General features: G+C 39.9%; 1 protein-coding gene across 1 annotated transcript in view; it reads right to left on the reverse strand.

Moving 5' to 3' along the window:
• The window catches only part of hydin (HYDIN axonemal central pair apparatus protein), a 183,537-nt gene that overhangs the window by 128,417 nt on the left and 40,824 nt on the right, over positions 1-14,296 (reverse strand). The window contains 8 exon segments of the mRNA XM_034205940.1: positions 455-752; positions 1,510-1,748; positions 9,704-9,856; positions 11,115-11,279; positions 12,073-12,208; positions 13,105-13,205; positions 13,575-13,816; positions 13,963-14,030. Coding sequence (XP_034061831.1) covers positions 455-752; positions 1,510-1,748; positions 9,704-9,856; positions 11,115-11,279; positions 12,073-12,208; positions 13,105-13,205; positions 13,575-13,816; positions 13,963-14,030 — 1,402 coding nt within the window.

Consider the following 14,296-nt stretch of genomic DNA (forward strand, 5'->3'; position numbering starts at 1 on the left):
CATTTTCAGCTATTGTTTAAAAATGTTGACTGAGTTGAATATTTCTGAGTTTGGGAAGGTAGTAGATAAAAGCTGCTTCACCCATTTTATTTTGGGGAACATTAAGAATATTTAAAAACCCTGTTGTAGAGAACCTTAGGGCACAGGAACATGAAACAATAGAGAATAAGTTATGTCAGAATCAGAACACCTGACCTATACTAGGGGAAATTGGATTTAGTGACAGTTATTCCATTTAAGAAAACATTTAAATAAAAGATAAAAGATAAAGTGGGTGCCAGACCATTAAGAGCTTTGTATACCAGAAGAAGGATTTTTATTTCAATTCCAAAAGAAGGCAGGGACGACCTTCATCTATAACTACAAACAATTGCTCTAATCTAACAAGCAAACACTGGCTGTGCTTATACAAGTCAGAGCATGAGTTAATCTCCTTTTGGGCAAACCGTCTCACCTTGGGAGAGTCTGAAGATCCCGTCAGCACCATGTCAACGGAGTGGCCTGGGAAAAGCTCCGCACGAAGAGGTGTGAGGCTGAACACCGGCTTCTCCCTGCTAGACGGGAGCGAAGATCCATGGCCCAGAATGTCCTTCTTCCTGGGAGCAGAGATGGGGGGCAGGACGGTCCGGTCCGAAGGGTTTACCCCCTTCTGGGTTTTTGCAGAGGGCAGGAAGTTATCAGAGCGCCAATACATCCGTTGCACACGCTTGCCATGGTTGGTCAGCTTAAAGTGGTACTGGCATGACTCATGGCTTATAGGACATATAGAAGAGAGCAAGGTTAGGCATAGAGTCACTATTACATTTGTATTTCTAATTATGGTTATTATAAATGAATACATAGCTTAGCTGAAAACTAGATTCTGTTTGGTCAATATCTTTTTATGACAGGCTATTGCTAAAGACACTCTGATCAATGTGCAGTCATACCAATCCGCAAAAAGAAATGTGGTCAATTCATGACGGGTGTGGCCTGACACCATGGAATGCTTTTTCAATATTATTGTTTATATTTGTCAAGAGCAAGACACTGGATTCATGACGGCTAAACGGTCCTAAGTAAAGTAAAACAAAAGAGAACAAGAAAGCGGCGCAAGAGAATAAAAGATGTGGAGGACAGAGAGCTTGAGGACAGAGAAATTAGCAGAAGAAGACAGACAGGAAGTACAAACTAAAGGGAAGATGTTATGGACTGGGGGGGATTGTTAAAGACTTGGGAAATAAAGTAAGAACAGATTTTGACAGTTACTGGGCAGAAAACCTTAATCAGTACGGCCACGCAGCAGAACAGACTATTTTCTATAAGCTGAACCAATAGGAGGTTTATTTGATCTATACTGTGAGTTAAATGATTGATTTATTTAGCAAGTAGCCAAGTTATAAGTGGGATAATGGTGCTGCGAGCTGCTCGTCGGGATCCTGCTAGCCCTGTTGAGCTTATTTTCTCATTTATGTCCAACTTGCTGCACATTATCCCTTATGTTAATGCATATGACCTCTTTCATTCTACCTGAAGTATGCGCCTAGGTCAAGGGCAGGTGCAAAAGTCTTGTCACTGACAATTGTGGTGCCAGTGCCTGTGGCCGAGAGATGGACAGTGTGTGTTTGACTGTCCCGGATGGATATTTCCAGCGTGGCCTTGAAGTCCTGCGTGTCCTTCAGGTGTGCCACAACTCTCAGCTCAAGCTGGCTCTCTGGTGGCACTTCCCCCTCACTGGGCTCAACTCGCCCAAAGGACCCTCTATCCCACTGAGGACACACAAACACAAACAAAGTGTAAAGTTTGCTGGGACAGGATGCCTGCCCTCTGCATCTGTAGTGGTATAGTATTGGTTACAGCTTCGTAATGTTCATGACTATGAATGCCCTGAAAGGCAAGTAAGATTCAAATAAACTCTGGTCATCCATTGTTGTAAAAATGTTTGGGTCTCAATAGTTTTGTTCTTCTGTGTTTATGACTTAAAAACAACTGAAAAAAAAGTTTTAGCAAGTGTTTTTCTGTTTCTTGTTGTAATAGTTATTTAAGAGGCTAAAATGCACCATTACCCCATTTGTGAGGTTCCTCACTTTAAGAGATGGTGTTACTCCTTTTTATGTATTTTATTTTTAATTTTAAACATTTCCCTTTATTTGCCATGATATTTCATACAATTTCCCTTTTGGTGGACTTGAGTAGAGCCATTTTAATTAATTAATTATTATTCATCTTGACGCATAAACAATAAACTAATGGGCTATTGTGTACTTTGGGTTTAGAGTGAGAACATTTAACCAACCTAAAAGAAAAGGTAATTGCTTTTAGTACTTAGAAAGATTGTGCGATACCTTTTTTTTACCAAACCTAAATAAAAGAATTAAGGAATTTAGAAAGAATATCCTGACAAAATTGTATTTCCGCTGTTCTTGAGTCATAAACACAAGAGGAAAACAATTTAAAGACTTTCCTCTTTAGTACAGCGTACAGTTAAAACTGGTTTTAAACCCCCTTTTATACATCCTCATGGACCCTTCGTTTTATGGAATTTTAATTATTGTACTTTAACTGTATTTGTGTCATTGTGTTATGTTCCTTTTAAATTGGTATTTTCACATTGATCTTGTAAGATCAGTTTGTTGTTTTTACATTGTTTTACATTGCCAATTGTGTTTGTTGATTTGTGAAGCCCTCTGAGACAAATATGATTTGTGATATTGGGCTATATAAATAAACTTGAATTGAATTGAATTTATATCAGACTTAGGAATGGAACACTAGTCTTTGTTTTTCCTCTTGTGGCATCCGTACAGTATATGATTGAAACATGATGCAGGAAAATGTCTCCCTAGTGGGAGGAGCACATTCCCCTTTATGGTGCTGCACATGCCATTGAGGCATATATGGACCTGGACAGATAGATGTGTATATCATGAAGCTGCATAATCACATAACTATTTCGGAGAAGCCTAAGATCCTAGGGGTACAAGTAGTATGCTTGACATAAGTAAGATGAAATATACTATAATTATGAAAATGGGTACAGTGTAGGGATGTAACGATATATCGAATATCGCGATAAATAAATGCCTCAATACCGTCGTAACCAGGTGGTCACATTGAGATCATTGATCTCTTTTTCAAGGGAGACCTGTCCAACATGGCAGCAAGTAGGTTACAACATGAACATAAAACAACAGATAACACAAAAGGACATCATATTTACAGGGCTACATGTACATACCTAGAGACATTGACAAGTACCAACAGTATATTTATATCTCGCCTTGTCAATAAGCCTCACCTTCTTGGCAACAACTGTATTCTTTTTGAAGTGGTGGAGAGACAATGCACAGTTTGACCCACTGCTGTCACCCATGGCCAAAGCATATCTCTCTGTCCCAGCAACATCAGTACCAAGCAAGAGAGTTGTTTCCACAGCAGGGGCTATTGTAAACGCCCAAACATCCCAGCTTCTACCTGGAAATGTGGACATGCTCATATTCCTAAAAGATAACCTTGATGATGCTGAGTGAGTGAATTAGTGAGTTAGAGTTGAGTTACTTGAAAAACTAAAATGAAACTTGATTTATTGTATTGCAGGGTCTGATTATTATATTGTTGACACTTTAAAATACTACTATCCTACTAAAATGCTGTAAAAATCTGATTTATTTTTTCAAGTAAAAAAAAAAAGAAAATGGCAAGATAAAATGTTTAAAAAAAAATATCGCGATAAATATCGTACCGTGAGTTTTTGGTATCGTTACATCCCTAGTACAGTGTGATATACCATATATCAGTTGTATAGAAGCAGTGTAGGAGTGGTCAAATGTGTTTCTAAAATATACAAATACGAACAGTGGATATATTAAAATGTCTCCCATATACACTCTCCTATACAGTAGCCTACATACAGTATGCATATAAAAGGAAGTGCTGCAAAAAAACACAATATTCATTCTATTTCCCAGCTCTGTGGATGATTCGATTGAGATTAGTTGAACAAAGTCCAACGGAAAGAGAAAACAGATGTAAATCTAATGTTCATCTCCAGTCCTTCAACAAAGCCCTACACTTTTCTCTCTGTACTGTGCATATATCTGTGATCGGGATCACAATCGATGTCCTCTACAGCAAATCTGTTGATGGATGGCTGGAACATAAACTTATAAATGGGATGTTGAGCTTTCTCGAAGGTGCAGTGGAGCTTGGGCGTTTTCACTGCCGATAAGCCAACACGCTAGATTGTTCATCGATGGGGAAGAATGTCTTTGCTCAAACACTGCAATTGACATTGTTGTTGCCTGAAGCAGAAGCTGTATCAAAATCGTATTGGACAAATAAAATATGAAGATTTTGTTTGACGTCTCTGTGAAATATACTTCCTTATAGGAGGCCGGAAAAAAGCAAGCTGAGGAAGGATGCCTCACTGGGGCAGGCACCGCTTGACTTTAGGAGTCGTAGATCACTTTCTCAGCGTTTGTATAATCGGCTAGAGGTGCGGGTGAAAGCGGACTTGGTGCGGGTCGATACGAGGGGTGATCGCTGTAAGGGGGTGGGTAGAGTCAGAGGAGGAGAAAAAGCAAGGGGTTGATTCCCCGGAGAGAGTAGCAAGACGACTGGAATCTCAATAATCACATCAAACCTGCTGCATCCCACAGCTTGATTAGCATTGATTGCTTTTGAATGCAGCAAGTCAGGAGGTCTTGAAATTCAAATCGGTGCTGCACATGTACCAACATAAACCCCACATTGCTGCTGAAGTGAACATGGATGCTAGGTCTCCTATTCAAAAAATATCATAAAGTACCAAAAGTCAATATTTTGTAACATGAATCTTAATAGGTTCATATAAAAAATTACTAAAGAACATCTAAATCAGGGCTATTCAATTAGTTTGGAATGGGGGCTGGTTGATGAAAATCATCCAAAGCAAGGGGCCGGGAAAAAGATGGCTTGAAATATGAGCAATCATATTAAGAGCTTCAGATACAGTTAATACTACAACAGCATAGTGGAGTGCATATATTGTGTTTAATTAACAACATAGCCCCAAGGCCTTTATAGATCTAAATGGCAAGTTCAGAACTCAGTAGGCCTACATGTGAAGCTGATTTAACCATCAACATCATTTCATTTGATTTAATGTAGGTAAAACGTGAAATGATCTAATCATTCAAGCAGAGATGCAATAAATGACAGGAGTTGTCACTACAGTAGCTAGTGGGTTTGAATTAAACCCGAGCCCGCCAAAGTTTTCAGGCAATGTCTTCCCCTCTATCTCTCATTTAACACCCACTCTGGAATAAAGGCACTCTGGCCCAAAACAAAATATTAAAAAAAAAAAGTAGATTACTTTTTAAAGGTCTCATGTCATGGTCATTTCTACTGATCATAATTCCATTGTTGAGGTCTACTAGAATAGATTTATATTGTTCAATTTTCCAAACTCACATTTGTTTCTCATACAGCATCTCTGTATAGTATGTTTATTCTCTCTCTGTCCTAAACGGCTTGTTGGAGCTCCTGCCCCCCCCCCCCCCTGTGAGACACAGCGAAACCCAGCCCGAGCACACACACACACCCGCAGCCTCGCCGCGTCCCGCCGTCTCAGGCTGAGAAATCGGCGGAGCTGCAGCTGAGAAAAGATTGAGTGTGTGTGTGTGTTACTTAACTATACCCAAATACGTCACTATACCCAAGAAGTAAAAAATGGAAAAAGAGAAATCTCCAACGAGGCGTTCTGGGACTAAGGTGTGTCTTCTGCTGAGCCTACCTATTATTGTTATTATATATATATTGCCACTGTTATTATATTGTTTTGATACTACTGACACTTATTGATCTGCTGCTGATAAATAAAAGACCTAAAAAAAAAACCTACATAGCGATTAAACAGATCCTGTATCTTGCTTATTTCTCCTCTGACACTTTATCTTTAGTGACCTGTGTAGCATCCTATACATCACATGTAAGTGATTACCAGTGTTGTGAGTTATATTTTATTTTAATTAATTATAGTAAGGGAACATCTTAGGAGTTAGTGTAGTGAGTTTCAGAGCAGTGTAATAATTATTTGAGCTAAAACTAAATGTTTTTATGAATGTCCTCTGAGGAGGACATGGGGATTTGCTAACTTTTTATTTCCTCCATTTTACAGAACACAAAATGGAGTCCACTATGGGCCAAAACTAACATGTAGGTTTCTGTAGGGTTCATGGCAGACGAATGCAGTTGCTCTCAGGAGGATATATAATAAAGGTGTGTTAACTGCTGAGCCTATTTACTGTGCATACGACACACCTGGCACAGTTTGTTATTATTTTGCCACACTGTTTTGATACTGACATTTTTATCTTTGCACTAACTAAGGTGTGTCTGCACTATTGTAATTTTAAATAACTCAGTTACAAAGCTGTATAACACGAGCACCAAAACTACAACTTCAGTCAACTCTGGTGACTGACCTGCCAGTGTGCAACTCGATTTTAACAGGATAACAACTGGTGACTTCTAGAATTGTGTGAGTAACATTCTGTTTTTAGACTTCTCTGTTTCAGTGTGTGTCTACTCTGTATAAATGCTCTGTAGTTGATCTGACTGAAATTGTGATTTTAAATCTCAAAACCGCTACAGTATCTGTTAGGCAGAAACTTGGTCTACCTGCATGTGCCATCCGACCTCTGCAGCTCATCCAGAATGCAGCAGCTCGTCTGGTCTTCAACCTTCCTAAATTCTCCCACACCACGCCGCTCCTCCGCTCCCTTCACTGGCTTCCGGTAACTGCTAGAATCCACTTCAAGACAATGGTACTTGCGTACCATGCTGCGAATGGATCTGGCCCTTCCTATATCCAGGACATGGTTAAACCGTACACCCCAGCACGTGCACTCCGCTCTGCATCAACCAAACGGCTCGCTGCACCCTCGCTGCGAAGGGGACCCAAGTTCCCATCAGCAAAAACACGTGGGTTTGCTATCCTGGCTCCAAAATGGTGGAATGAGCTCCCCATTGACATCAGGACAGCAGATAGCTTACACACCTTCCGGCGCAGACTGAAAACTCATCTCTTTCGACTCCACTTCGAGCAATAGAACTATTAACAATAATAATAATAAAGGACTGGCTTATCTAAAGCCAGTTGAGTAGCACTTGAAATGTTTTTGCTCTATGAAACCTGATGTACTTATATGATTCTGTTTTCTTCAAGTTTGTATTTTGTTGGTCGAACGCACTTATTGTAAGTCGCTTTGGATAAAAGCGTCAGCTAAATGCAATGTAATGTAACTCCATCATGTCTGAGGTCGGAAGGTAAACAGACGCATCATATGCAGCGGAAGTTTTTCTTCTTCTTCTCTCGGTTTTTTGGCGGATTGCAACTTTAAAGTTCATACCGCCACCTACTGTACTCGCCGTGAAGTTGTTTGCGGCCTGCCAGTAAACTCAAAGCAGAAGAAGAAGAAGTGACGTCAGGGGCTTCATTTGCCTAATCCACCCCCAGGAACTCATTGCGGTGTGAACGCGATCTGCTTTAGTTCATCAGAACTAAAAGAGTTTTCATGAACTATTGTGGGAAAATAACTTGTTGTGAACGCCCCTAATATAATAACAAACTGTGCCAGGTGTGTCGTATGCACAGTAAATAGGCTCAGCAGTTAACACACCTATATTATATATCCTCACTGTAAAGATAAAGTGTCAGAGGAGAAATAAGCAAGATACAGGATCTGTTTAATCGCCATGTAGGTTCTCTTTTACCACTTGCTGGTCTTCCGACCGTTACCACTCTTGTTGTTGTGGTCTTTTATTTTTTTGTAGTCCTGCTTCAGTTTCTTTATTTTGTCCCGGCATGACTTAGCGCTGTGGACGATTCCCATGGCCGCTAACTTTACTGAAATACAGTCGTACATTTTTCGCGTTGGAAACTGCCTTCAGTAGAAGTCTCTGGATCGCGTCGTCCGAGTAAATCTCCAGAAGCACCGACACATCATCATCACTCCACCGCTCCGCTGATTTATTTCGTGTTGCCATAACTGCTTTCACAAAAGTAATCTCTTCGTTGGTGCGTTGCGCAGAGCTTTTAATGCGAGCAAATACAATGGCGGTTTCTAAAACTTTTTCAGAGATTTACGGGGCGTGGTTTGCAATCCGCCCAGCCAATCAGAAATGCGAACCTTTTTCTCGCACGAAAGTCCCTGCTCTCTAGCAGGGACTGAAAAGGGGGTAAAAATGGTTCTGATGAACTAATTTAGTTCAGGGGGCTTTTTGGTGTGAACGCAAATATATCTGAGTTCTGATGAACTATTGTGGGAAAAGTACTCCGGTGTGAACGCGCCAATAGACAGGTATTTTCTGTGTTAGAGTTTTACTCGCTACAGGGTGTACTTTGAGGGTTTGTGACTCTGCAGTCTGTTTACATGCAGAAAAAGCTACATAACACACAAGGGGACGGGTAATAACCGGAAAAGCATGACATGGGACCTTTAACATTATACTCAAAAGGCCAGTAAATATCACCCCGGGGCCGGATTTGACAACAGAAAAGGCAAAAAGACCATAGAAGAAAGTTATGTACAGTAGTACATGAGGTTAGACGTTTTTTATGCTAAACTAAGCTTGGATATCTTTGACCTGCACTGTATGAAATAATCAATAAAAGTGAAGGTGTATCAGGGGTAATGTTGTGGTCATTCAGATGACAGGCAAGTGTGGATATCCTTCAGCAGATATCCCCGCAATCTTCAGTCATCAGGTCCATTTGTGTGGCTCAACGCCAGCCTATCGAGCGAGATTTAATGTAATTCAAGGAGAATCTGCATCGATTGATGCTTGAGAGTGCAGGGGGGAAACTCTTTCCCTCAACACTGCCTCAAAGGAGAGGCCAGGGTCACACCACTGCAGGAAGTATTGAGTCATAGCTCCAGTCACAAGTGGATTGAAAAGTGATAAGGCGATGCAAAGCGAGAGAAAGGCTTTCAGAAGGCACTGATAGGATGTAGATCTCAGGGGATTAAGATTACTGAGTAAGCATGATGCATAAAAATAAGCAGAACGTTATTCTTCAAGCATGAGAGTCTCGATAAGGTAACATTAAGGGACAAAATACAAAGCCGTTGATGTGTCTCTATTAAAAAGTAAAGGACCAAAGACATTGAAGTGTCAGTTTAGGTAAAGTAATGAAAAAAGATTGTTATTTGAAGAGTAAGAGATAAAAGTTGAAGTGTCAGTTTAACTTTGGATATAGTATTGAATATTAAATGTATACATTGTGCATGAAATACTACAAACACCAGAAAACAGCAAGACAGTTCAAGTCGAGGATCGTTGAGATTCCCTAATCAACAAATCAAGCCCCCCTAATTCATTCATGTCTGAATTGACAAAATGTCACCATTTGACTGGCTCTGAGGAAAATCACTGATTCTCCTGTGGTAGGACTTAAATTGAACTGGCAACTAATTAATTCAAGAGCAAACAAAGCACTGGACCTATTAACTTATTAATCACATATCGAATTAGACTGAAAATTAATTTAAACACAAGTTAAGAGCATGGCAAGACTGACAGAAGGTTTGCACAGGTAATCTAGATGCTGGAGGGTCGAACAGCATTAAATCCACCACTAATGTCATTATTCAATTATTGTATGCTTCTAGACTGCAACATATTACCACTAGTAATTGATTGCCTAATAGGCTTATGAGTGACTGTGTTGGTGTGTGTTTACCATGCGAGCAGTGAAGTGGGCTGGAATAGGTGACTCGTTTGAAAGGTGCAGAACTCGAGTTATGTCAGTCAGAACAGGGATTCGGCCAAAGTCCAGCTTCGGGGTCTCAACATGAACTTTTGGTCCCTGACCAACACAGAACAAGACCACCTCCTGGAACAGAACGGAACAGAGGTGGGTTAGAGAACAGAACTTATTATATACTTTTGCGGTCTCTCACAGACCTTTGTTTTCCTGTGACAGCTAGCGCAGTAATTACATTTTTTATAAGAACACAAATGAAAAAAACTATTAGTTAGCTCACTAGGTAGGTAGGAGGAGACTGGGCATTATCTCTGAGCCGTACATTAAGTTAAATTGATGTAGCAACTCGAATGTAGACATTGCAAACACTTGCTGATAAAAATGTAATTCTAATTCAGGAAGATATATTGCTGTTTTTACCCCAAGGGCTTCGCGTACGCATATATCGTACGCATATTCAACCACTAGGGATGCCAACCGTCTCGTATTAGCCGGGACGCCCCGTATTTGAGCCAAAAGGGGCGTGTCCCGTACGGGACTTTGTTTGTCCCGGACTCCCGTGTAAAGGGAAAAAAAATAAAAATGTTTCTGTTTGCGCGCAATGCAGTGTGTCTGGCTGCGTGCCTGTGTGTTTGTGTGCTGTATGCAAAGGGCGCTAGGACCGCTCAGTTGACAGGGCAGGCACAATGCTCGCACGTGTGTGTGTGTGTGTGTGTGTGTGTGAGATTTTCTCCGGTGGGCCGCGGGCGCGGCATCATTGTTTGTGTGGCGTGTGTGTGTGTGAGAGAGTCAGTCAGCTGATTGCTGGGAAAATGGTTGGTTGAAGGATAACATTAAGTCTAATAATGATGTACCGTGCATGTTCACATCATGTATACTTTGCATTACTTAATACCATTTTTCAAATATTTATTTTTTAACATTTGACAAAATAGCCAATTGTACATCGAGGTGCCCAGATGTCCCTAGTGCCCACCTATCCGATTTGAACATGCTGATGTACAATGTGATGTAGTAGCCTAATGCAGATGTAAGACCATTGTGTTTGTATTGTGTTATAGGTATGCATAGTTTTCTATGCATTTTGAGGGTTTTGGGGGGTTTGACCCCCAAAAACATTTTCGAACCCTAGGGGCTGGCTCCCCCAAAATAATTAAATAACATAACCCTAACCTAACCCTAAAACCGAAATAAAGTAACAAAAAAAAGTAACTAAATCCGCCAGAAACCCGAAAATATTCGCACGCACGCGCGCGGGGGACACATGCATGTGTCCCGTTTCTCCATTTCTGGAAGTTGGCAACCCTATCAACCACTGACAGTATAGATGTTAACACTTAGAAGCACACACACACACAAATGCACACACACACAGCATTCCACTGACCAGGGACGGCTGGCTGCTGCCAAACACAGCAATGCGTAGAGTGTGCTGCTGCCTTCCAACCGCCTTAGCCAGCAGAACCACAGGAAGCTCTTCTGAAGTACGAGGAAGAATCAGTCCTCTCGGTGTATCACTGCCAAAAAGCAATGACGGACTTTCCTCATATTCCTGATAAAGGTGACACATGGAAATATGTTTTTAATTCAGGCATACAAACCCAACATTGCAGGTTCAGATAATAAAAAAACAAAATATATATAATATGAATTATGGCATTTTATTATGGATTAGATACCTGGCATTATAAAAAGTCATTAAAGTGATCTCTACTTTTAACCAGCTGCAGAATTAAAATGAAGTTCTTATAATGGATCATTAGTTAGAACCTATTAATAGTATATTTATTATTCCAAAAATGGCCATTATGTATAATGAGTACTTTTTATTTTGGTACTAGGACCTTTGATGGGACTACTTTTTTTTTACTTTTACTTAAGTAACATTTTGAATGCAGGACTTGTAACTTGTCATTTCTACACTAACTGGAGTAAAACGTCATTTTAGTAAAATGGTAATTTCAATGTTTTCCCATTTTACCAAAACGTTTCAATACGGTTTCATAGTGCTAATAAGTCAGGATCTGAATTGTCTAACCATAAATATAATTGTAATTATATTTCATCTAAAAAATGGTATTGTAAAGTTCAGTGGTAATGGCATTAAAAGGAAATAATTCAAAATGTTGGGATTGACAATTATGTGCTTTCTTGTGGAGAGACGGATGAATGAAGGATTTATTTTGTAATCATATAGCTCACATCTACCACATATACATGTTGCTGTATTCATCTGGAAATTAGCCATTGTTATAAAGAACCTTGACAGGCTTGGTGCTTGATATTTTTCCACTAGGACCCTAATAAACATACAAATAATGTTCATCTGCAACAAATGACTTAACCTGGTCGAGCATGCCGTAGCAGGCCAGCAGAGGGCTGCTGTTAGTCAGCCGCACCCGCTGCTCATACGGGTGATCGAGGAAACACCTTTCAAAGTCCAACACTGGAGTCTCCACCACAATATCAGGAACACAACACCTATTAGCAAAGAGAAATAGATAAAGAAAGGTGAATTGAGGGAACGATTTCAGGTTTATTTATGAATCACAACGTGACACAACTGCTGCTATTAATTAGAAATGATTCATAAATGTACAATGACGGTGATTGCCGAGAGGAAGTCAGATTACCATCGCTCCACTCCTGAATGATGGTGCAGGTGACATTCAAATGTATTATTATGCAAATTAAGCTCTGAATATTGAACACATACTCCACTGATTTGCCGACACCTGTATGGAAGCTCAATGGACCTCATTCACAGCTTGTCAAAGTGTTAGGGACAACCAGAACACATCAGAATAAAGGCACTTTATTTGAAGAAAGAGGGAAGTCGGAGTGTTTTTAAACAAGCAACATGAACCTCTTCTGTGTGATGGCAATTTGCAACACAGTTGGAACACGTTAACACTCATTGTGTCCATATTACTAGGTCATCCTTTATATTCATTCATCTTCTACAAATAAAACTATCGAACAGTGTTATGGCAGAAGACAAAAACATATGAATAAAATAAATGAAAGGAATAATATGAAACAAGAGTTAGATAAAATAAAATAGAATAAGATAAAATAATATGAAATAGAACAAAATAAAATAAATGATGGTTTATAAATGAAAGTAAACCATGCACTGATACCATGTGCATGCACGTTGTTAGACTATGTGTTGAATAGAAACAAATGCACAAATAGATAATAACTAATTATCCTTACTCTATTCCTAATTCTACAGTTTTTTCTTTGTTGTGGATTGTATTTTTTAATTTTTTGGCTGTCTCTGAAAATATATGATACAATCTGATAAATTAACTTTGTGCAAGTTTGGAGTACACATGTCAAAAAGTGTGTTGACATGTGTAAATGTGTCTGACCTGGCGTAGATAGGCAGAGTCCCGATCTCCTCCCCGACACCCTCCACATCCACTACCAGCGCCAGCCTGTATGTCTTCACTGTGTTGGAGCACAGCGTCACCTGTATACATATAACACACACAATCAGTACTTTTAAAGTCTGGCAAGCTGCACCATCCGGTTACTCATTGTGCACTGCATTTGGTCCTACTTCACATTGAAAGGCCGTTCAGCCCTCAAAACAGCAAATGTAAGTGAACCAGCGACACAGCAGGGGGGAAACCAGCTAACGTGACTCTATGCAAATATAACTAAATACACCCACCTTAAAAACTCACAACATTTATTTTGTTCCAGGAGAAAAACAAATGTAAAAAAAAAATGTATTGAGGGTTGATGCAAAACACTTTTTCTTTTGAGGGGTTTCCTGGAGTCTCCAAAATGTAACAATTTCAAATGGGTTCCCACTCTATTCAATGACTTACTATACCTTAATAGTGACATCAGACAGGCTACGCATAGAGCCTGCAGCAGGCATGACGGTGAACTCTACAGGCTGTGCACGAAGGCCTCTATCAGCACCGCATTCCCAATTGATCCTTGACACCTCATACGCCTGTTTGAGACTAGTAACACTCGGAGACCCTGTCCCGTCCCCCAGGACACGCAGGGCAAAGTTCAAAGGCACAAAGGAGGTGTTGTAGAGGGTAAAAGCCAATGTTTGAGGGAAACCTGAACAAAGATATGGATGACAAGGATAGAACAAAGGGGGACATCAAAAAACCAAACAAGGATGAAGTAGAGAATGTGATCGTCTGGAGTATAATATATATTTTGTAGCAACTGAAATTGAATAAGCCCAGGACGATGTCACTCACCAAATGCTACGTCTCCAAAATTGATCTCAGAAACGTTGAAGTCGAGTGCCGGAGCAACGACACAACCCCTGAAAAAAGAAGATAAAAACATGAGCCATTATGCAAAGGAGGTTACAAATGTTTATATCATGGAAACAAATGAATAAACAGCAAGATTACAAATGAAAACAGTGGAAAACTGTTTGCTAAAAGATGGTCAACATTAATACCAGCAATACCAGAACTCCACTACCAACATTTCATACAAATGTTCTCTTTTTTCTTATTTATTGAATTCTTTATGCCTGTATTTGCTTTGTTTTATTCAGATTATAACATATATTATTACACTGGT

Source organism: Gymnodraco acuticeps, unplaced genomic scaffold (assembly GCF_902827175.1).
Source record: "Gymnodraco acuticeps unplaced genomic scaffold, fGymAcu1.1, whole genome shotgun sequence".
Taxonomy (NCBI): domain Eukaryota; kingdom Metazoa; phylum Chordata; class Actinopteri; order Perciformes; family Bathydraconidae; genus Gymnodraco; species Gymnodraco acuticeps.